This window comes from Periophthalmus magnuspinnatus, chromosome 4 (genome assembly GCF_009829125.3).
Source record: "Periophthalmus magnuspinnatus isolate fPerMag1 chromosome 4, fPerMag1.2.pri, whole genome shotgun sequence".
Taxonomy (NCBI): Eukaryota; Metazoa; Chordata; class Actinopteri; order Gobiiformes; family Gobiidae; genus Periophthalmus; species Periophthalmus magnuspinnatus.
Genome location: NC_047129.1, coordinates 3,624,636 through 3,650,422, shown reverse-complemented (window position 1 = coordinate 3,650,422; position 25,787 = coordinate 3,624,636). Strand labels below are relative to the sequence as shown.

The 25,787-nt window shown below is 37.3% G+C and overlaps 1 protein-coding gene across 3 annotated transcripts in view; it reads right to left on the bottom strand.

The window, feature by feature from the left end:
- The window catches only part of pbx1b (pre-B-cell leukemia homeobox 1b), a 102,970-nt gene that overhangs the window by 13,992 nt on the left and 63,191 nt on the right, over positions 1–25,787 (bottom strand). For 2 of the 3 annotated variants that reach the window (XM_033965031.2, XM_055221381.1), the window contains exons 3-4: positions 5,382–5,629; positions 4,250–4,440 (exon numbers count right to left, since the gene is read on the bottom strand). In XM_033965031.2, the coding sequence (XP_033820922.1) occupies positions 4,250–4,440; positions 5,382–5,629 (439 nt within the window). Of the gene's footprint in view, positions 1–4,249; positions 4,441–5,366; positions 5,630–25,787 lie in introns of all 3 variants that reach the window. The other variant, XM_055221380.1, reaches the window with a different exon arrangement.

Here is a 25,787-nt window from a genome sequence, read left to right as displayed (position 1 = left end):
AATGTATGCTAATCCACGGCTAGCATCAAAAAGGATGGATCAAATGTGGGCCAGATGTTTATGTTTATTTGTACAGGAACAGCACACAGACATTAAACAGGGGGTATTACATTTCGTAATAACACATAACATAATCTATTTAGATGCCATGTTAACTTCTATTGTTTTAAAAATGCTATATTCGCCTACACCCCCCTAGTTAAGCAAGACAAGTCAAAGGAAAGAAGCTGATGTTATAGCAGTGAAAGTGGGAGTGAAGAGTGGGGGAGAGACATTCAGCCAATAATCAGAGTCAGCATTTTGTTGTGGTTTGCCCTTATTCAACCTTGGTTTAGTCTTCGTTTGGTTGATTAAAGAAAATAGATAAATAAAAAAAATCAAGTGTAATCTTTTTCCAGTCATTGATCGATCATAATTATTTTAAAAGAAAACGTCTTTGTGCTTGTGTCTGGTATATAGTAATAATCTATGATACCCATGCATCATTATGTTATAATTTGCACATTTTAAATTGCAATGTTCATCTAAAATGACTTAATAAAAGAAACAAGTCTATATTTGAAAACTGCAGTGCCCATTGGTTCACATTGCCATAAACGTCACCACAACAAAGAGTCTTGGAGCTGTCGGCCCCTCCCCCTTTGTATCAAAATGACTACGCAACGCTGCCGAATCCTACGCATATCATCAATTAAGAAAATAAAACTGACTAACGAAGTAAGTACAGAACAGTGGGTGTATGCCACTGGCGGTGAAAATGGAGATTGATCGGCAATATGGCGTCTTGAAAATAAACGATTAGAGATTGCTCAAAAATACATAAATCACTCCAAAAACAACTTCTGAGAGGGTAAATGGTGGCTCAGTGGTTAGAGCTTTGGTCCTCCAACCCGGTGGTGGTTGGAGGGGCCAATGGCGCAGATTGGCAGCCTTGCTTCCGTCTGCCCCAGGGCAGCTGTGGCTACAATAGGAGCTCACCATCACCAAATGTGGAAGTGAATGAATAATGACTATAGCATTTTGACAAGCCTATAAAGCACATAACAAGTATAAGGCATTATAATAGCAAAGGTGAAACAATTCGATTATGCATAATAGGTCTGCCTTAACATATACTTAATGGGGGTTTTATAACACACGTTGGGTGTTTTATAACACACAAGTCCATTAAAAAGAGCTGATCACTAATTATTTGTATTTCCCAAATTTAAATCTCAATTAAATTTTGATTAATTGCACAGCCCTACATGGTTATGTGATGTATCTCTGTTCCTTGTTTCATGACTTTTAAGTTTTCAAAGTTCATAGGAAGTTCTTATTGACAAATACTGTTGTGTTTTATACAACCCCAATTCCCCCAATTGGAACACTGTGTAAAACCTTAAAAAAATACATAATACAATGATTCGCAAATCCTTTTCAACCTATATTGAACTGAATAAACTACAAAGATATGATATGTAATGTTCGAACTGATAAACTTAGTTTTTATGCAAATACTCACTCTTTTTCAATTTGATATCTGCAACACGTTCCAATAAAGCTGGGACAGGGGCATGTTTACCATTATTTTACATCCCCTTTCCTTTTAACAATAATTAATAAGCGTTTGGGAACTGAGGACACTAACTGTTGAAGCTTTGCAGGAGGAATCCTTTCCCATTCTTGCTGAATGTACAACTTCAGTTGCTACATTTTCAATGGGAGACAGGTCTGGACTGCAGGCAGGCCAGTCTAGTACCCGCACTCTTTTACTATGAAGCCATGCTGTTGTAACACGTGCAGAATGTGGCTTGGCATTGTCTTCCTGAAATAAGCAGGGACATCCCTGAAAAAGACGTTGCTTGGATGGCAGCATATGTTGCTCCAAAACCTGTATGTGTACCTTTCAGCATTAATGGAGCCTTCACAGATGTGCAAGTTACCCATGGGCACTAACACACCCCCAGACCATCACAGATTCTGGCTTTTGAACTTTGCACTGATAACAATCCGGATGGTCCTTTTCCTCTTTGGCCCGCAGGACACGACGTCCATGATTTCGAAAAACAATTTGAAATGTGGACTCGTCAGACCACAGCACACGTTTCCACTTTGCGTCAGTCCATCTCAGGTGAGCTCAGGTCCAGAAAAGCCGGTGGCGTTTCTGGGTGTTGTTGATATATGGCTTTCGCTTTGCATGGTACAGTTTTAACTTGCACTTGGAGATGTAGCGATGAACTGTGTTAACTGACAATGGTTTCCTGAAGTGTTCCTGAGCCCATGTGGTAATATCCTTTACACATTCATGTCTGTTTTTAATATAGTATCACCTGAGGGATCAAAGGTCATAGACATTCAATGTTGGTTTTCGGCCTTGTCACTTATGTGCAGAGATTTCTCCAGATTCTCTGAATCTTTTGATGATATAATAATAATAATAATAATAATAATAATAATAATAATAATAATAATAATAATAATAATAATAATAATACATTTTATTTGTTAGGCGCCTTTCAAGGCTCTCAAGGTCGCCGTACATCAAGGCACCAAAATAGAACAATACAAAATGAAACAGTGTAAAATGATTAAAAATACAATTATGGACCGTAGATGATGAAATCTCTAAATTCCTTGCAATTGTACATCGAGAAACTTTGTTCTTAGACTATTAGCTCACGCAGTTGTTCACAAAGTGATGAACCTCACCTCATCCTTACTTGTGAATGACTGAGCCCTTCGGGGATGCTCCTTTTATACCCACTCATGACACTCACCTGTTTCCAATTAACCTGTTCACCTGTGGAATGTTCCAAACAGGTGTATTTTAAGCATTCCTCAACTTTTCTATTCTTTTGTTGCCCCTGTCCCAGCTTTATTGGAACGTGTTGCAGACATCAAATTGAAACTGAGTCAATATTTGCATAAAAACAATAAAGTTTATCAGTTTGAACATTAAATATCATGTCTTTGTATTCCAACTTCATTGGAATTGGGGTTGTACTTATAGAAATGACCCACAAACACATTAACTATAGCGCAGTGATACATTACAGAGCAGCGTGTGTCAGAGAATGTTTACAGCAATGAAGTCCTGTAGCAGTCATTCATTTGGTGATCAGCGGACATGTTGGTACCCCAAGAAGTTATTTACTGAACAGCATGAATGAATCATGTGTGATGGGAATGGGGATTACAACAACAAACTACAGCAAAGAAAAAAGTCTCTATTACTGCTTGAAGATATAAGATATCATCATATTAGTAAGCGATATTAGCGAACAATATTATTGAGTGACATTAGTGGTCATAAGGGATCTTACTGTGAGATGGGTATACATTTTAATATTGTAAGTAAATTGTGGTTAAAAAACAATATACACATATATTGTACATTATCATATATATTGAAGCCAGCATCTGCAACCGGTTTTCTTTAATAGTAAATGAGAATGCATTTGTCTTATATAGCACTTTTCCAGTTTTACACTTGACAATTTTGTGCATTATTGATTCTTTTCAAAGTCAATGGTAGTTAACTGCTTCTGACCACTACCAACATGCACCACATGCACACTCCACATCCAAACTAGACAAGGTGAATGAAGTGTCCAACACTGCTTTGTTTCAGAGATCTGAGGAGATCACTAGGCACTGACAAGGTAATATGTTTTTATTACAACTATTGTGCTGGAACTTCATTATCTGTGTTTATTTTTTCTTTCTTTTTGAAACAATACCATGGCACAACATCAACTAAACTAAAACATTATCAGTCTGTGTGAGTTTTAACTAAAAATTGATGCACACCTAGCAATCCATCAAAGGACAGTAGTTAAAATCAAAGCCTTAAAAAATATTTAAAATGTAACCATATTTTATGATTTATGCATGTTTTATTGTGCAATTCACCAACACCAAGCCATATTTATAGACCACTCAAAACGCTGAGGGCTCCTCTGACCTGCTTCATAACTCCTTCACACTGTGCTGTGCAAGCATAGTCCCTCTGGCCCATAAAAACATTTACAAAAAATCATTAATTCCAAATGGTACTACCTCTCTGAATTCCACCAGATGAGCTCAGGCAACATAACTGTTGTCTTTTATTGTGTTTTAAATGTCTTTTGTATGACCTTGTCAAAGAAAAATAAAGCTTATCTTATCTCATCTTTCCCTCATGAATCAGTGGAAGTTGATCTATCGCTTGTCCTGCTATGTTATCACGAGGTCCCTCACACTCTTGTCTCTGATATAGCCCACATACCTGGCATCAAGGAAGCGTGAGCGCAGGATCATGACAGCCTCACATGTGCTCTGCTTGAGCTGCATCTGGATGGAGCTGAACTTCCTGTGGATGATGCCCACCATGCGCTCGATCTCTTTAGGAGATATGGGACGGGTGCGAGACTGCTCCCTCAGAAGGTTCATCACGTGGGTCGTGAACTCGTTACATGCCTATGGAAAAAAGAACAACACAAAATAGTCATGAACAAAGAAAAAATAGGTAGATATTACTTTATTATAGTTATAGTTAGTACAGTATCCAAATAATTAACTCAGGGGCTTCTGGGATACTTTGCTACAAAATGTCTTGCTAGATACAATTTCAAACTCAAATTTGCTAATAATAAGAAAAAGCTTGATACCAATAACAAAGTATTTTGTCACAATTACAATTTTTTGTATTGATATCTGGGTATACATTTTTGCCCAAGCCCACTGCACAGAAAGTATTTTTAATTAATTAAAGTACTTTAAAAGGCATATATAATACAAAGAAAATCTGAACTCTAGTGAGTCCATTGAGTCATTTATGGAAATGGTGGGCAGAACTTCATGACACCAACACATACGTAAACATTTTGATGTGGAGTGTTGACTAGTGTTGTCATAGTACTAAAAAAAAACCTAACTGAGGAACAGCTATTTAATTCGATAAAAATAAAAAATTAACAGAATGTAATTTCCAACAAAAATATGGGTGACCCACGGATCAGCAGAACACAATTAGATTATTCACTGATCTATGGATACATGCATCGTCATCATCATTATTATTTCTATTGTTGCGTCTCCCCTTTTACTTTGACAAGCAACTAACTACAAACCACTGTCTTGCATCCCATATTTCCCTCACTTTTGTATATCCACTTAATGTTCATTTCTCTCTTGTAAATATGCACTTCATGTTGTAAATATTGATGTTTATAAATCATAGTATGTAAAAATAAATCTTCTAAAACTTTTTTTAGTATACTATTTGACAACCCTAATGTGGACCAGTGAAAGTGAAAAGTAGACCACTTTCTGCTGAACACAAATATGCCTGTTGTGAATAATGTCAACCATTTAGTTTCATATTGTTATTTATAGTGACATACTTGTTTGCTGCTCACCTGCTCGTACTTCTCCAGCTCTGTGTGGTAGATCTGTCTGATTTGGGACAGCTTGGCCCTGTAGTCCGAGTGCTCCGCTGAGTTATCTGCTCCTGGACCCCCACCAGAGGCCGCTGCTGCTGCCGCCGCCGCTGCAGATCCTCCGCCCTTCTCCGGCCCCGACACGCCCTCAGCCAGCAGCATGTTGTCCAGACGCATGAGTTGAGGGTCTGGGGGCTCCTCCTCCTGGGCTCCACGGATACTCAGGACTGGAGGAGAGAGGGAAAAAAGATTAGGAGTGAGGAACAACATGTTAGCTGATAGGGACAGTGTATAGCATGATGCAGAAGAAAATATAATAATATATATAATAAAAAGTCAGTAAAAGTATATGGTTTGGTTACCTGGACCACCAGAACCATACACTTTGACAATGCTCTACAAAGACGAGGGGGTTTGGAACCATATTCCAGAGGGCGTGTTTGACAGGTGGAATAACCAATCAGAGACCAATGCTCCGATTGGATAAAAACAGACATGGTGGCTTACGTTAAAAAAGAGGAAAAAAATAATACAGATGACAGAGAAAGAACAGATTTCTTCAGAATCAAAAATCAGAGTTATTTATCTCAGGTAAAACAAGTTATATATTTTGTTCTGAATCATACAAGGATTTCCCAGAGGAAAAGTCTTCTGCGTTTGAGAAACACACATACAAATTAATGTCTGAGGTTGGGTGAAAAACCTTGTCCCAAGTTACGACAAGGTGTTTCACACTCTATGGTCCAATTCCATACCCTTCAGGATTCAACAAAATGAAGAAAGGACTGGCTGGTCAGGCAAGTGCTGGAGCAGAGTTCGGACTTGGGACGGATTTTACAATTTTTTTTTTTCTCATTTATATTCAAAAAAATTATATTGAAGGAGAAAAATAAATGTGATAACTTCTATCTCATTTGGCTCGGCCCTACCAAATAAATATCAGTACTTGTTAATATCAAATTCAATACACTTCTTGCTTATCACTGCAGATGATTCTCACAATATGACCGTTACACTGGAAACTTTTACATTTTCAGAGTTTGATTCCACCAAACCATCAGTTCACAATGTCAACCACAACATATTCAATCCAGTTTTGGTATAATTTTGGCATAATTTTGAAAGCCAATTGCACTTCCAGATATGCCATATAAAATAATCCTGTTACTAAATACACTCAAATGATTACATTATTATTATTATTATTATTATTAAAAACAATTATTATTATTATTAAATAGTAACATAACAATAAATATCTGCTCCGAGAAAGAAAACATTCATGTCACATAAAACTAGTAACTTATATACGATATCAGCTTTTATCCTAAAATTTGTCAATTTAACATTTACAAAAACTCAAGGCAAAATAGCAACACACATACTGGATATTACTCTATCTTCCACTAGAGGTCTCCCTTGTCATTCTTTCCAGCACAACTCTCATCTTCCATTTTCTGAAGTAAAACAATTCATCAGGTGAACATCCATTTCAGTACTACTTCTTGTACAGTATTTAACATTTGGATATAATAGATTTTTTTCATAATATGTTAATCAAGTCTACAGGGCTATTTTTAACTGACTGACCACATGTCATTTAAAACTACACCCTGAGACACAGGTCAGACTGAGAGGCTGGGAGCACGCTGTTCGTTTGGAGACAATAGTGTGTTTTTGGTACATTAGCCTCAGCCTGCAGCCAGGGTCTATGGGGGTCTACGGGGGTCTATGGAGTCTATGGCGGTATGGGGTGACCGAGGAGGGGGGCACAGGGGTGAGAAAGAGGCCTGCTGTCCGCATAGCTCGGGCCCAGCGTGGAGGGTTAGTGGAGTGGAAATGCAAATCCAGAGTGTGGATGAGAAGCAGAGGTCAAAGGGCCCGGCCATAGGAGTGGTGGGAGTAGAGTGGCGTGTGATGGCAGATGAGATATATATATATATATATATATATATATATATATATATATATATATATATATATATATATATATATATATATATATGCAGAATACAGAAACCATAAAGTATACACCGTAATAATATTAGTTATACACCATTTATGAAGTAATTGTATATAAGTTATGTCTAAAATACAAATATTTAAAAAACTGAACATTTTACTTTTTCTTACATTTTAAACTTTTTTTTGTACTATGTAAAAAGTACAAAACTTCATAGTTTTGTGTTTTTTGTAAAATAAAGTTTTTAAACTGTAACTCTAAACAACTTGTCCAAAATATCCAAAACTAGCAGATAACAAATATGTAAATGGAGGCTGTTGTTTTTAAACCACTCAGGAAATGTAAAATTGTCTCATTCGTGGTTATTGATCTACTCTTTTCACCACTTCACAAACACTCACTGTACACAGACCTACATGTATCATACATACAGGCGCTCAAATGTCTTCTCCTCTCAAACTTCACTGCTAAACCCTGAGCCGTGACCCCATCAGATCTGCCTCCCATGCAGCTAAATGTCCTGCGCAGCCTGTCCGATTTGGTTATTGCAACATACACAAGACCCCCTCTCCCTCTACCTCTCCCTCCACCTCTCCCTCCACCTCTCCCTCCACCTCTCCCTTCACCCCTCCACAACACACAGTATGACAAGGTAAGCACTAGGCACTCCATAAATACACAAGGAAATGAGCTACAAAAACCCAAACCTCCGCAGCCTTATCCCATAGAGACACATTTTCATCTTGTAATCTTTCTGTACACTTCATAATTTGAACATGTATTAGGTTATTTCTTCTGCTAAAAGTTGGAAAAAAAAAAAAAAAAAAAAACAATGGGGAAAATGCTAATGGAGAATTTTGACAATATCTTGAAACCCCCACACTCTCATTTACCAAAGATTACAAATACAAAATAAAAAAAGGAAACAAAAATAACATAAGGTATCTCACAAATAGAAATACACATTGCTATTTTTCAAAATTTCCATTCTTTAACAAAACAGAAACATACACTTCTGTAAAAAATAAATGCTATCTGCCTTCTTTTTTAACTCTACAAATATTTTTATATAAATCCAGTTTGTTTTAATGAAAATGTTATTCTCTCCCTTACCATACAATCCACCATTATTTTGACTGAAGCCAATAGTAGGAGGAGTCGATTTTTTCAAGTAGAGCTACGTATATGGTGTTTTGCCGCAAATGTAAAATGAACTAAGCTAAAACTAAACTACTAATAATTTATTTATTTTTTTAAGTAAAGAGGTTAAACAAAAATACAAAATAGATAGCAAACCAGAAGTTGGCCAATCAACAGCTGCCATCCTTGAAAAGGCATTTGAAAACAATTTCTTTGAGGCAGGAACAGCAACAGCAAATCTGTAGAAAATAACAGCTGTATAATTTGTAATTTATAATACTACTGTATATAACAAAAACCATCCATATGGGCTACTCGCCAAAAAAGTACAAATTTATGCCCCCACATTAAAGAGGAACAGTCTGTAAATATGAGGTATCAGTACAAAGAAGGAGAGTACATTTGCACAAAATTACCATCGCTGCATTTCTTTCCGATCTCGTAAAATGTCTAGACTGTCAAACGCTAAGGTAAAAACTCCCCGTATCCACAAAATGATTTGATTCAAGGCAGCCAAGTTCCAGCTAAAGTGTTTATTTAACTTGGCTGTGACCCATCCTGCATCAGTCTAAACGGAGAAAAGGTCACAGCTTGGAATGGATTTTGACGGGAAGGAAAAAAGCGAGACGCGGGGTCAAATAAAGTGAAGCGGAGCAGCTATGAAATATGACGTTGGTTGTTGTGATATGCAGAAAGTCCAGGGAGATAGTGTATGGAGGTAATTGTTGAGTCTGCAGTGTCAGAAGTGACCATTTTTGGGTTGAAGTTGGGAAGCAGAGGCATGTTGGGTGTACAGTTGCCAGATTAAAAAAAAACCAAAAAAACAAGTGACCTGAGCCCCCCCAAAAATCATGCCAAAAGAGAAGAAAGAAGTAGAATGCAAACCTCAGAGTCGCTTGTTATATTACACTCACTGACAATGTGTGGCACTATTGCGCCATCTTGTTCCCTTTGGTCTGTATGTTCAAATGGGGTCATTTTTCCGCACTGTGGCTCTTGTGTAAAAAATGGCTAACATGCCCCACTCATCATTTCACATTTTCACTGAATTTGCATTTGATGAGCATGGTTTGATTTTTTCATCAGTGAGTGTATTGTGCTTTAGACTGCCTTATGACACTAATAGGCCCTTCACCCGTTTGTAGCACTCAGACTTTATTAAATATTAAATTAAATAAGAATAAAAAAGCAAACAAAATACTCTCTAGGGAGGTGTTTTGGGCATGTTCCACCAGGAGGAGGCCCCAGGGAAGACCGAGGACACGCTGGAGGGACTGTCTCTCTGCTGACCTGGGAACGCCTTGGGGTCCCACCGGTGGAGCTGGAGGACGTATCTGGGAGGGAAGTCTGGGAGTCCCTGCTTAGACTGCTGACCCTGTGACCCGGCCCCGGATAAGAGGAAGAAAATAGATGGATGGACGGACAAAAAACTACTTTGACTTTGGATGGGCAATATATTGATTCCAGTACTGGTATCTTTTTATACAAATCTTTTTGATGCCCTCATGTTAATATAGGCAATAACTAATATGAGTTAACTTCCCAATCACTGTTTTATTTCAACCATTTTAAGATCATACCCACAAATGGATCAAGAGTTATTGTTGACAAATGTTATGAAAAATGTACTCACTTATTGCAATCCATCCAGATGACTTTTATCTGGTTTATATTGCCAAGAGCAGACTTGGTGACTCCAGAAAACAACTTTTGCTTGCACACTCCCATCTCCCAAACCCTGTACTTTCACTATGCACCTTGCAACCAAGCCTTCCATACTACGAATAAACAGGTAGGAGACATGCAAAACCCTGGAATAAAATGACAATTAACACTCCTAAAATGATCTGAGGCCATACTTGTTGACATGTACCATCCTTCACTGATCTCCTTTCTCCTTGCTCCTAACTCCTACCTTCTTCCCTGATCCAGCCATGTCTTGGAAAGCCGCCTGTCAGGAGGGACCCAGGCAGGAACAATGCATGACGCCATGTTGGTTGTGTATTGTCATCGCTCATCGTAGGCACATTGTCACATTTCGAACACAGCAAGAGTCCTGGGTGCTGGGAGCAGGCTGAGGAGTGGCTGTCTGTAATACCGCCTCATGCTGTTGGATCTTAGCATGGATCTGAAGGCAGCTTGTACAGACAGAGGAGGGTAAAATGTAGTGCCATAGAAATCTGGCAGGTGGGTAATTTGATCATGAAATAGTGATAAAAGCAACTCGCAAATATCACAATTCAATAACGTAAATGTGCTCCTCTTTTACATTAGTACAAGTATTAGTAGACCTCTTTTACATAAAAAAAATAATAATACTACACTTTTTAACTGCTATGGCCCAAAGTCACAAGTGTATATGTCTACTGAAAATGATTATGAAAAGAACGAAAGTTTAACTGGCGAAGTTATGCAAGTATGACATTAAAGTAGGTACAAATGCTTTTCCAAGGTCCCGTTCAACAATGAATAAAAATGCATTTAAAACATTTGTTTCTAGTTCAAAATGTATATATTTAGATTTTCTTAGCTATACGCATTCATTGTACCTAACACTAGGACATGGGTACTTCCAGTGGGAATGTCAATGCATAATTCAAGAAGCCCAGTGAAGGTAAGTAGTTACATCATCACAAAAATAAAGAGTAAAAAAAAATATTATTTTCTGTTTGAGTAATCTTTAATTGCTTATTTTCAAGAATCTATACTGCCAATCAACCTCCTTAATCTGTGATACACATAGGATTCAGCAGCACCAAAAAGTAATTTTGGTACAAAAAAATCTAATAAAAATCGTATCATTTGCAGCTATCCATTGGCAGTGCTGACTGTTATGATGAAAATTTACGACGACATCTGCTCCCATTGGGTGCTGCAGTTTTCAAACACGAAAGTTAGTGGACTTGTTTCTTTTATTAAGTTATTTTAGATTAATATTACGATTTAAAATGTGCAAATTATAACATAATGATCCACAGGTGTCATATAGCACTCTCAAGCGCAAAACTACTCTTTAAAGCTCAAATTCCAAGCACTGTAATTGAATTAAAAATATTTATTCAGAATTTGTCATTCAAAACCTTGGAAACACCATTTAAATTCCAGTCCCAATATCCAGCATTTATAATAATCCAAAAAATAAAACAAACAAGCAATCAGCTGAAACCCAAATTGAGTGTATTTCCTCTTGCTGTGGACACAATTAAAGTGTGCAGGGATTATCGTAAACAAATGGAATTAATAGAGAAAGCAGAGGGCATAATGTGGCTGTGTAAAACGCTCTTTGCTGTGGGTCGTAATTACTCGACTCAGTGCGGCCCTAGCTCGTTTGGGGATAATGGAGGGATAATTGATTGGTCTAATGTTTGTGGAGCTCTGGGCTGGTTTGGCTGCAGACACTGAGACACCCGCGGACCACTGCACAATGTAGGCTACTCCCAGGCAGAGGAGGAGGGGGGACAGGCGATGGACTTGAAGTATAGTAACATGAATGGGTTTGTTAAAAATGTGTAATCATAACAAATTACTTTTTGGCCATTGCCCTGTCCTGACCAGCTATTCACCTTATTTCAGAAGTTGCATTTGCATTTGAGTTGCATTATTTGAATGGAGCTGTTTTAAAACCTCCCAGAGAATCTGTGCATTGTTGATTTGTTGGTGCACATGAACACTGAACGTTTTACACAAGTCACCCAACTTTATATCAGATTCTAGCTGTAAAAACGTTCCCAAATTCTTCATTGAAATGAATGGGATATCTGCTTAAGTGCCACCACAAAGAAAGAGCAGCTTTTATGGAATAAAGTAAATACTGTCACTGAAGTAGGTAATTTGTGAAGTGAAGTACATAACAATATTATGTGGTGAGGTTTTGAACTTGAGACCCTGTAGTTGGTGGACATCCACTGTGCTACTGTTGATCACATAAACCATGAGTACAAAGGAGATAGTTAGAATTTAACTTGTACAAGAGTCAGTATAAATAAATGTTACGTTACTGCAATTCCAATCTCATCAAATTAGAACTTTTCAGCAGTAGAACAATTTTTTGGGGGACTTTACCAAACAAACCCTAACTCGTGTTGACAAGTAAATAAAGTATTGAAGATTTCCATAATGTGATGTTATATTATATCCAACATATATGGAACTGCCATAAGAAATAGCTAAATATCTAGTCCATTGACCTGAAGGTTAGCGGTGCAATTCTAGCTCCACACTGTTGTTGTGTACTTGGACAAGACATTTGCCCCACTGTCTGTGCACGCTGGTGTATGAATGTGTGTGAATGGGTGAGTGGTTCCTAGATGTAAAGCGCGTTGAGTACTTTGAAAAGCACCATATAAAATCCAAGCATTTACCACGTGACCAAAGGAGAAAAAAAATCGCATTATATATGTACTATATTTATATCAAGACACATTATTCTACATTTATCCAATCAAACCCCATCATCTATATATTAACAACAAAGATTTTACCCATACTCAATTCTAAACACTACAGTGATATAGAATGTTGTGGTGGCATTTGCTTTCACCTCTGCTCACAAAATACTCTCAGGGATGAACTATTATCTGTGATAGGGCCAGCACCCCCCAAAGAGAGAAAGAGAGATTGAGTTAGGGAAGGAGAGAGAGAAGGAGAGAAAGAGAAAAAGGAGAGCAAAAGAGGGAGAAGAAGAGAGCGAATGAGAGAAAAACAGGGAGGGAGAGATAGAGGGAAATAGAGAGGGAGAATTAAAAAGAGGGAGAAAATAGGAGAGAGAATGAGAGAGGGAAAGTAAGGAGAGAGACAGAGGAGAGACAGAGGGTGAGAGATGGGAGAGAAAGAAAATGCATGACAGAAAAATAGAGAGAAAGAGTGGAGGATAAAAAGGCAGGGAGAAAGAGAAAATGAGAGAGAGAAAGTGGCAGAGAGAGAGAAAGTGGCAGAGAGAGAGAAAGAGGGGAAAAATAGGGAGATAGTGGAGTGCACATTTTCTGTATGTCCCTAATGGCTCCTCCGTTTTCCCACACGGAGGCGGTTTGGAGATGGCTTGTTGTCAGACAATGCCTTATTCCTCCCGACTGCTGTTGACAAGCAATTCTCACAAGCAGCATCAGGCTCCATCACTACAGCTTATATTCAGCACTAAGAGGGAAGAACACTGTAAAGTGATGTTACATAAAGCGGAGAGGGGGGAATATGTTGTCTACAAATAGTATAGTACATATTAAGGGTCATATACTGAGGTTTATATATGGATGCCCTTCGAGTATAGGCAATGTGGGTGTCTTGCTCAGGTGCTGAACAGAATTTCAAGCCAGTCAGTCTTCATGATCTACATAATGACTGGCCATATAATAAAAAAAAAAAAAAAAACAACAACAAAAAAAACATTGAGAACACATCGTGTGGCTGATTCTAGACCTGCTTTTAACCGGATGGATAATGTACATTAATGAGCATTTAATCATTTATTGTGCTTCCCTCCTCATTACTGAGACTTTTAGTTTGATTCATTTTAGCTCTACATTGCCCTGCTTTTGAGGGTCGTGTGCTCTTAAAGTAAAAATTTTCACCTACCCCTTAGCCCTGTGCTTAAATTATTTAAAAAAAAATCTGAATACTGGCTTCTAAATGGGTTTATGGATAAATGCCACTATGAGGGCCCCTCAGTTTTTGTTTTGTTTTGTTACTTGGGATCCAGAATACACACGTCACTTAAAAATACTTTATGAAGATGTGAGTTTTGTCCCCACTGAATCTCTCATTTTCAAATGGAAAAACTGAAGGAAAAAATATCATAGCGGGCAAGAAGTTTGAACCTAGAATATTATTAAGTTGTATTAGATCAATGTTATGGTGTACTAGTTTAATTGTAAATGCTCAAAGAAGCATATGTCTTAAAAAATAAATACATAAAATAAAATAAAAAAATTATAATAAATTACAATTTGATTTTAAAACGTCATATTACACACCCTCGTACCGTTTATTACCATGTTATAAAATTCTCTCAAAGCGAATCCTTATTTTCCCTAAGTTCAAATGGTTGTATTTGAGTGGACTGCTCTGTACTATTCTGCATGAGGACTGGACTGGACTGAAATGAGAAGATGACATTTATTTAACCTCACAAACATTTGGCCTTTTGCAAATCAAATCGATATTTAATAAAAAGCATTTGGTAGGGTGCACACTGAACTGTCTTGCAGGAATATTTATGAGATTTCAGCCCAGCAGAGGGGGAGGCAGTGTGAGTGTAAGGCTGCGTGATGCTAAGAAATGATTTACGTTCATATTTGAGGGTGCAGTTTGTCTGTATCTCCCACACTCCCTTTTAGAGATTGTTTCTTGTAGCACATGTGTAATACTGTTCTCTGTATATTAATCATGACACAGGTTTTATAAAAAATCAACTGAGACAAAAGCAGAGGAGTTTTATAGTCATAGTAACTTGTTGAGATAAAGGGGACTGTAACAATTTTTTACTGTCTTAAAAACATAAAAAACTGAATTAGTCCAGCGGTCCAAATTCAGTCATCACTTTCACAATGATGACTAATATTTCGCAACTTCGCAGGGAGCAAAGTGGATTTCAAGTGTCTCACCAGCCTTACTTACTGGTTCACAGCCAATAAAAACACTTTAAAATTAGATATAGACAGCACACAGTGGTCTCATTTTGACTGTATAAAAACAGGTAAAGCCTCTTCAAGAAATGCTTGTATAAAAAACTTAAAAGAACTTAAACCATATACCATGCGTAGCTTAACATCCCAAAGGTGTTTCAATTAGGGATGGAAGAACTGCTCTGATTTAAAAAAATAAATAAAAATCAAATCCTTGATTTTAATGAAGGCACTAGTTATCATACGTTCAGTGCTCTAAGACTTCCATCGTCTATGACTGCCAATTAAATACTATTTACAAAGACACAAAAGAAGGGAAAATAATTTGTTTTATTTATTTTATTTTTTTGTAGAATTTCTGACATTTGATACGAAAATCAAATCAAATATGAATTTTGATTGTAATTTTGTTTGGAATTTGTAATGTAGTCTTTGATTTATACATCTGAATCATAATTATTCCAAATTTGACTCACCAATTCCTTTAAAAAACTGGCACAACTGAAGCAGCAGCAGCGTGCATGACAGGACTGAATAAACATTGGATCTAATTAAAAGAAAATCTTCCACTTTCCAAGTACAATATTTGGGATTAGATCAAAAGCTTGTCACCAAAGGATTACTATTTCTTCCAGGACACTGCTTGCATTTCCAAATGAGCTTCCTTAACACCCTCATATAACAATACCCAAGTTATCCCAGCATGCTTTGCGGTCCAGATCTCTCCTCCTGTTAGATTATCCCTCGCAAATGTCGGCCTGTCAAAAAGCATTTCCATATGTAATCCCCTTGTAGTTTGGGAAGCCGAGTTGGCAGGCTGTCATGTCCGCTGCCGATACAGGAGAAGTGGTTTGATGTTTAATGAATGGTGTTTTCTGTCACCCGTTGCTCAGACAGGGACCAGGACAGGGGCAAGTGAGCACCTAGGAGGCTTGTACTGGTCCCACAAACTGAAATGTGATACAGGAGGTTGTGTACGTGATCGGAAGCCAGGGCAAAAGTGATACAGGTCAAAACAAGCATGGCTATTAGGGGAGAGGGAGGGATATGATGCAATGTTTCCATGTGAAACTCATCTGTTACCTATGTTAGCTCTATGAATATTCTTTATGGTTATGTGTAGTCAGAGCTGCCCTGGGGCTGACTGACAGAAGAGTGGCTGCCAATCTGCACATATTGTCTTTCCAACTAATACCACAAACTCAAAACCACTTAAATAATTTTCTTTCACCCTTATACTGCAGCTCTGCGTGGCTTGGGAAAATAAATTATAAGTATTTAACTGAAATGTATTCTATTTATGTTAGTTCTTTTTTTTTTAATTGTGGTTTGAATATGAAGATTATTGTGATCTTGAAATATTAAATAAAATAATATTTTATTACTTTTCGGAACTCATAATAAGCGTCACACTCACACAACTCTGTTAACTCACTCACGCCTCACAGATGACAGCTTAGAGCCCTGGGTAAAGATACAGCCACGATTTGCAGACGCTGCGCAGAGATTCAGAGCAGAAGTCTCTGTAACACTTCATGGATTTCATGAGCAACACATTATAGTTGTTTATACAAAGCATAAATGTAAAAAAAAAATAAAAAAAAATATATATATATATATATATATATATATATATATATATATATATACAGTGTTATCTTCATTTTAGATGCCAAAAATAATTTCGGGCCTCCAATATTTTATTATTTTTTCCATGGAAGCCGGGTCCAAATGGCTCTTTGGGTGTTAAAGGTTGCTGACCCCTGTACTAGAATATCAGGTCTATTTGTCCTCTGCATTTGTACCATCCTTTAATGCTGCTGGGCTGACCTGTCTATAGCAAACTCAAAAGCTTAAACGGTATGATTTTGTTCTCTCGAGTGATAATTAAGAACCTATATAAACATAATACATACTGTACATTTCCTCCATAAACCCCTTTATAAATATTTACATATCAGGACTGCCTCAACGAATGAAGCTATGTACATGATGACTTCCAAGTACCGCTGTCACTACTACCAGTTACTTTATTTTATATTGTTTAAGCATTGCCTTGTTGAGCTATTTAGTTAAATAGTCAGTTTGAGTCAAAAGGAGTTTTAAATGTGCTCCGTGGTTTTGATATTACTAGTAACAACATTTATGCCAAAAATCAAACTATCCATAACTAAACATTCAGTATATGCAAGACTGAATGAAATATTTCATCATTCTGAAACCCATAAACTAACTAAGAACTTTCCACGCACTTAAACATAAACATATTGCAATGACGAAAGTAGCTTAATAAAAATATCTTGCATCCCCTCTATACCACATAGTATAATCCAAACAGTAGCATTAAGTCTTCAACCATATAACGACCCAATCAATGACAAATGATGGCTGTGCTAATGGGTGGTGTTGAATGTATTATATGATTTCTAATACGGCTCCATCTGTTCCAGCTCATTTATCAGGATCATCATTTTTTAAAATTACACGTATATCAGCGTTAGCCGTTAGCGTTCCCCTCCAGTGCACAAATCTTCAGTTAGAATATGGCTATGGATCGAGGAGTATGATTCTAAAAGGTGAGATTTAATCAATTCACCGACATGGAAAATATTTTTTTTTATGTAAATGATGTTATTATGATGAAATGATGCTTATATTTATCAAAGTGTCATGAGTATTTTATGGCATGAAAAAAAAATCTAATAAGGATCAAATTTCTGTTACTTTGTCAAGGATCATCTATTTATTAAACATTGTGCAGGCAAAATATACTGTATGCAAAAAAGCGGTAAATTGTTTCTCAAAGTTGATTTTCTAATTTATAGTGTCCATTTTAATTTTCAGAATTAAGACAAGATTGTTTGTTATCTAGGCAAACTGAAATGAACTGTCAATTGTCAGTATGAATGAGAAGTAATGCAACACTATGGTGTGAATCTGTATATAAATAAAAAGTAAAAATGTGGACCGTTTTTGTTATTGTACACTCTTATGTACAGGGGTTTCCAAACTGTGGCCCTCAGACCATTTTTTGCTGGCCCCTTAAGCTTCCTGGTGAATTGACTCATTCTATCCTGAGAAGTACTTTTTACGTGGCCCATAATGTTGTTTCTTCATCAATCATGTTTAAGACAACAATATATGAACTTTAAAATCATTATACATACATATATATATATATATATATATATATATATATATATATATATATATATATATATATATATATATATATATATATATATATATATATATATATATAATTTTAAGTAACTGACATCCACAACTCCTTTGCTTCATATTGACCAGGTTATTTTCTACCCAGTCACTGGAGACTACTCTATTTGCCAATATTCAGTTATGCCTTTATGCTATGCTAGTGCAAATTGCCAATTCCATTTTTATTGGAATGCGGTCAGTTAAACCACACTTAACACATTCACAGTCTATATTGTTTACCAGCCCTAACTCTCTCTCTACAGCTCTGTCATGGCATTATTCGTGTATCTTTAAAGTGGCCCCCATTGCCTTTTGCATGATTAACCCTTCGCAGTCGGTCTGCGGTTGTGCGTCAACTCCAATGTGCGCTGACAGCACTGGTCCTATTTGTTTGCGTTGGTGCTCTAGTGGGCGCACTTCATTGTGGCTTTAGCAGTTAATAAATCACAGCCCTTGCACCCCGTCACCCCCTCCCACCCCCATCTCTATCCTTCCCCTTCCTCCCGTGGGTGCCGTGGCGGTGGTCCTGTCACAAAGCAGGCACTGGAGTTGATGCGACAGCTACATGCTAATTCAACACGACCATAATTCATTATACAGTCGCAAGTGTAGTGGGATGGAAAGACTACCAACCTACGCTGGGAAAGAGAGAGTAAGTGAGGGGGAGTGAGTTTTCAAACCAGGTCTACTTAAGCCCGCAACATGCCACCAACGAAAGGAAATTGTAGGTTAGGTACAAAAAAAGCTTTGTGCATAATAAGAGCATGGCATTTGGGATAAAAGATACAAGCTAACAATTGGAATTGGTGCAAAATGGTGGATGCAAGGGGTTAGCTTAATACACATAAGAAATGGAGCTTGAAAAAAAAAAAATCTGAGCAATGGCAATTTATGGAGAATAAACTGAAAAGGTCATTAAAGGGCAAGCAAAGGTTAATATAATACAGAATAAAATAGAAGGGATGATAAAAGGAAAGAATATTGAATTGGATTAAAATGCAATAAAGTAATTTTACAAAAGAAAAGAAAAATCTGTTCAGGTTATGGAGATTTTCATTGCTTTACAAATAAAAAAAAATGTATCCAAAGTAGAGTAGTTCTAAACAAGAAATGACCTAAAGCAAGACAGAAAAGTAAATACTATTGAAAAGTTCAAAATTTCTAACTAAAAAAGTGTATAATTTATAATGAGATTTTCTGTAGCAATATATCGCCTTTTAAATTTTGACAGTCTGTGTTTGACTGTGCCTAATTGATGCTTAATTCTGAGGCTGTTTTTTTTTTTTTTATCTATAGTTCAGTTATACGTGGACAGACAAACATTACTTCACTACTAGGGTAAGTGTTTACGATCTCCATGCCCTCTCGTATCATCTCACATAAAGGACTGGTAGCAGTTCAAGCCCTTCCACACCACTAACTTCTCTGCCCCACATGTACCGGGGGTGTCCCGTACCAGAACTGCCCCCCTCTACATGACCCGAGGCAGTGTGTGCATTTGTCATTACCACTATCCCGCCTTCATCCCATGCACCTTATTAAAACCATTCCTTCAGGAGAGCAGGCGAGCATGTCAAAGAAAGCCCAAAAACCAGGCCAAGCTAGCCAGGCAAGGTGACCACACTGCCACCATCAGTTCCATCGTGGGCCAGGGCGAAAGGGATGGAGGGGTTGAGGGGGAATATGTGTCTGTGCAGGGGGGTTGTTAGCCAGGGCTAGGACCCCTGATGTCCCTGTGATTTCTTTGTCAGTGCGAGTTAATGGAAGTCCCAGCGGTAAGGCCTTATCACAGCCAAGCATTCGGCCCAGCTCTGGTCCTATACTACTGATGTGGCTGGGGTGAATATTGATTGTGTTAGCTCCTGTTAGCGCGTGTTAGCAAGGGAGGATATCAGGACAGGACAAAGGACATGCACTTTGTATCACAACATTTTGGTTTATGGTGGTGTGGTGTAATGTTGTAGAAGTTGTATGATTTATTATAATTCATTGTGACAACAATAAAATAAAAAAAATTGAGAATTACTGTATGGAGTCTCTTGATGGTTACATGGTTAATGTGAAATCAAGATGCTACCAATTACAAGCTGCTTAAACATAACAATGTAAATACATAAAATCAAATATCACAAGCATTTGATAAGGCAAGGCAAGGCAAGGCAAGTTTATTTGTATAGCACAATTCGTACACAAGGTAATTCAAAGTGCTTTACAGAATAAGAAAGACATTAAAATCACACAAATCAAACATAAATAATCACAAATAATCATCATAAAATTAACATTAAAAGAGAAGAGTGCAGAATAAAAACCTGTCAGTCATATGCACAGCTAAACAGAACTGTTTTGAGTCTGGATTTAAACATTGTCAAAGTAGAGGCCTGTCTCACATCTTCAGGAAGACTGTTCCAAGTTTTAGCTGCATAAAATTTAAACGCTGATTCCCCATGTTTAGTCCTGACTCTGGGCACCAGCAGGAGGCCGATCCCTGAAGTCCTCAAATTGCGAGATGGTTCATATGGCACTAACATGTCGGAGATATACTTTGGACTTAGGCCATGGAGAGACTTATACACAAGCAGAGCTGCTTTAAAGTCTATTCTTTGAGCTACAGGAAGCCAGTGCAGAGACCTGAGCACAGGACTTATGTGCTCATACTTCCTGGTTCTAGTCAGGACCCGAGCAGCAGCGTTCTGGATGTACTGCAGCTGTGTTAAGGCTCGTTTGGAGAGGCCAGTGAGCAGGCCGTTACAGTAGACAGATAACACTTATAGTATTAGTAGTAGCAGCAACAGTAGTAGTAGTAATAGTAGTAGACGGTAGAAAGATCTCAAATCGAATTCTGTATCTATTTAGTGTGGACTTTACAAGTTCTCTCTCTATCTAGATGGGCTTTTTCTGGGTACTCCAGTTTCCCATTGGCACTAAACATCTAATCCACTCCTTCAGATAGCCTTCTATAGTGTTGTTACAATAATTTCAAACTCAATTTTGATATTAAGGAATATACTCAATACTCAGTTTCCAATACAACAAAGATAATAAAAAAACCCACATTCAATAGAATGTGATTTTCAACATTAAATCATACTACTTTCTTTTATATGACCATGCACTCTTATATCTGTGTAATCTATGTGGTCTTATACTATGTGGTTTATGTGGTCTTATAATCGGATACAAATAAGATCTTAAGATCTTTAAGATTTTAAAGCTATTCAGGAAAAGTTTATTTCTGCCCTGTAAATTTGTGGTTTTTGGTATCAATACCTGCTCAAAGAGTATCTAGATAATAGTTTTAGTATTGATTAGGATCTGATTTTCTTTATTTTTGAGTCATAACCCTCCACGTATTATATTGCGATTACCCACAACTTCTGTCTGACTTATCCTTCAATAGCCAGTAGTATTGAAGCATAAGTCAAATGCAAAACATGCAGTATTTTTATATTTGATAGTATAGCCCATCTTAACCTGAACTTCTTTACCTCTTTTGTGCTCTCAAGTAAAAACCTGGTGACACACAGAGAGGAGCAGATTCCGCAGTCTTCCTCTTTAGCCCTTTCTCCATCTCTCGAACTGCACACGCTCACAGTACGCGCTGCTCTCCCACTGCCAACCAGTTTATGTAAAAGTGATTAACAGTAATTAATCCTTAATCACCGTGATTAGCCAAGTCGCAGTAAATTAAGCCACATCTGGAGCGGCTGAGGGCTGGAGAGTGGCAGCGTGCTCAATCCAAGCACTGTTAAGGGAGGCTACCTGGGGTTTAATTAGGAACACAACAGCTCTGTTAGGCCAATTCTTCTGGCTTCAAAATCGCTTCTTCAGTTTTGAGACGTAAAGATCATCCCAAAAATACATTCAACATATCATTGTTGCTTAGATAATATGCAATGTCTGATCAGGTGTGCTAATGTCTAAGGAAAGTGGCTTGATTCAAAATAAGCAGTTAGTATTGCAAGAGTCAGGTCACAACAATATTGGTTGCTAAGATCAATGGGTTACTTAAAGGAGCTATAGTGGTTATAGTGAAGTTTCACAGTAATATTAAAGGGGCTATATCAAATTTTTTCATGTAATAAAGTAAAATTATTTTGACCCAGTAAAGACAAAAGCATCTTATAGGAAAAAAAAGACGCGAACCAGGAAGTATCACTACTGTCCTGTTGTATTCTTGTGATGGCAAAACCCATCACAGTGCATAACCATAACCATGGAAATCCACTTTAAAATGCATCTACTTGCATACTTCAACACAACACTAGACAACTTGATGAATTGCTCAACTTTTTTTTTTCCTTAATAAACTCTCCTTTCAGACTTGTGACCTTGAATGTCTCCTATAACCACACACTTCCTGGTCCAATGCATTCTGTTGTCTGATTGGCTGATTCCTGACAATGTCCAGGTGCGTTCAAGTGCCACATAAATGATTCGCTACCATCACCATCATCAGCGGGGGGTTACATTGCATCTCTGAGCTCAATGTTTCCTTATAGTACCCCCCGGAGAGCTGCCCCCCCCCCCCACGCCCTGTCTCTCTCCATTACACCGCCCCAGATTAATTACACACTTTAATGAGCTGAATTATTAATGGGGCTCTTACTTGGCAGTTTAAGGAAATGCAGAGAAGACAGTGAAGCGCCCGTTAAAATATTCCACATTACCTCTGGCCAGGAGGTTATTTAGACAGACATATTATGGGGATAGGTACTTTGCATATTGGTAAAGGTAAGAGTGTTTGAAGCAGGAAGGGTCAATGGAAGTAGGAGTAGTAATGGCTTGTTGAAAAATGTTTTACAATGCATCAGATCATTTCATACATTTCACTGACCTGGAATACATGACTTGGTTAGTTTAGCTAGAATTAAAGATCCTTTGTTTCATGGACACTAAAATGGAAAGTTCAATGTCAACAATCTATTGGATTATTTTTTTTTGAATCACAAATTTCACAATAAGATTAAGTTTGAAGGCTAGGCTACTATTTCCCATTATTTGATTATATACAATAGGTAAAATCCTCCAGTTAGGCTAAGTTGTGAACAAGCCCAGCTCAAAATCTGGAGATGGCCTTGCGATGCACCAATATTCAATGCTCCTCACAGGTGCCCTAATGGCATTGATGGATGGGTCAAATGCAGAGGTAAATTTCCCTATGGGACCACTAAAGTGCCCTTTATACACTCATATTCAGTGCAATGTAGTGTTGTCATAATCAGTATTCCAACCAATGTTCCCTCTAATTTTTCACGAGTCTGAGCAAACACACAAACTCCCTGAGCGGTCCCATGGACCAGTGTGAGCAACATCAGACGTGCACACTGTGGTCATGCTGCATCACATCCATCCAAGTTAAATGGTTTATTAAAAGAATCAAATTACCGCATTTACATTTCTGTTATAAGACTTTTAATTAAGTGCTTTAGCCACTTATACAATGAAAATTACAAAAAATCTTGCTCATGACCTGTGTAGTATGTTAATGCTATTGGAAGTATAAATATTTAATTTTAACTATGGCAAAACATGAGCTTCCAACCAAATCAAGCCAACTGTAAACTCCAATGTTGAAAACACACGTAACATTTTTATGATAAAGCTCTGACTTGTATTATGAGTATAAGCCATTGTGTGAAGCTTTTGCTTCATTTTTTATTTTTTTTTTTAGCTTTTGCTTCAGTTGTTTTTACAACTCATAAACTAGTGACAGTATTCAATGACCAATACACACTGAGATGAATCTGTATCTGCACACCCAGCTGCTCTATTACTGTACATTTACATAACATATCAAAACACAATATATAATGTGTATTTGTAAATAAAATATAGTCAAAACAAGTGGCATGGGTCAAAATAAATATATATTTACAAACCACACACTGCAAACAGTGAACAAACACACACACTTCAAAATGTAAACAAACACACACTGGAAACTAAAAACGCACTGTACATGTGACAGTGTGACAGTGCGCGTAAAATTACGCAATTACGCGGATCTTTGCCCGAGTGCGGGCCGTCGGAACGTTAAGGGGTTAAACACTTAAAATCATTAGCGAGTCTTCACTCCACGTCGGCCACATCGGCTAAAACTCTGGTAGCGGCGCATGAGGACGCCTGTCAATGACGTTGATAAACTGCGCAAATACGTATGTGAATCACATAATTGGCTGGAGCAGCTCGTCCCCGGTCACACTCACTGACTCACATTGAAAAATAGCGCAGAATGAATTGTTGGATGTTTATTTTATTTTCAACTCCGGTTCTAATTTTTTGTGCGCAGCACAGATTTTCTGTGCGTGGAGACCGTGTCAGCAGTGAGCAATTGATTCCAACTCAATCTTTGATACTAAGCAAAAAAAAAAAAAAGACTCAAAACCAATTTCTATGTTCACCATAAGATGCACTGATGTACTGGTCCCATACAGTGAACTTCTGGCTTCTACATCCATATTAATATCATAATTGTATACAATATATCAATCAATAGAGAATAAAGATGATTAAATTACTACTTCTGAAAAAGATCTAGATGATTAATTTTTAGTGATACCATCTCAAACTAGGGTTGTCGAGGTAAATCAGATAAACACTAAAACTATTATCGTAACCATATTCTGATTTATAGAAGTATGAAAAGGACAAAATTTGACCTTGCCAGTTTTACAATGATTTTGAACTTTAAAAATAAAGAAAGTACTATTTTCTGTTGAAATGTACATTCTATTGTCTAAAGAAAGGAGTATTTTATTTTTCATTATGATTGTGGTATCAGAATCAGTATTGAGTATCAAGTGTATTTCATAGTATTAAAAGTAGTAGTATTGAAATTTTGGTGTCCTGACAACATTAGTTCAGATGAATTAATCTAGTTTGATCATTTCAATTTTCAATTTCAATTTAATTTCAATTTCAATGTAAATTTTATTTCATTCATTAAAACAAAACAATCCGCATAACTGCATACAGTATTACGGCTGTATCATGTTTGTAGCATGGATAATATATGTCTGTTTTTGTATTTAAATTTGGTGAAAAACTAAACTTTTCAGGTTGTAAGTAGGATAAACTGGCACAGACTAATTCACCAACCAACTTCTCACACTAACTAAGATGCTGACCAAAATAATCCAGCCAGTTCCAAGTCTTGTCTCTAGTAGTTTACATCCAAAACAACCACATTATGTAGAGAGGAGCTTTGCAATACCCCAGTGTAGCACATTATGTCATTATTAGAGCAGTCCCAGAGAAAATGGGAAGCCATTGAACGCCGCTGCCGCCAGGAAAAGCCGCTCTTTGTGATTGTTCAGCACAGATGGGGGCAATAGCATCCGAAATGAGCCGGACTAAAGCTGCAGTCAAATGAATGAATGAAGAGCCTGGGTAATTTGCAGGTGAATATGTCTCATTCCTCCCATCTTTCTGACGAGAGATGCT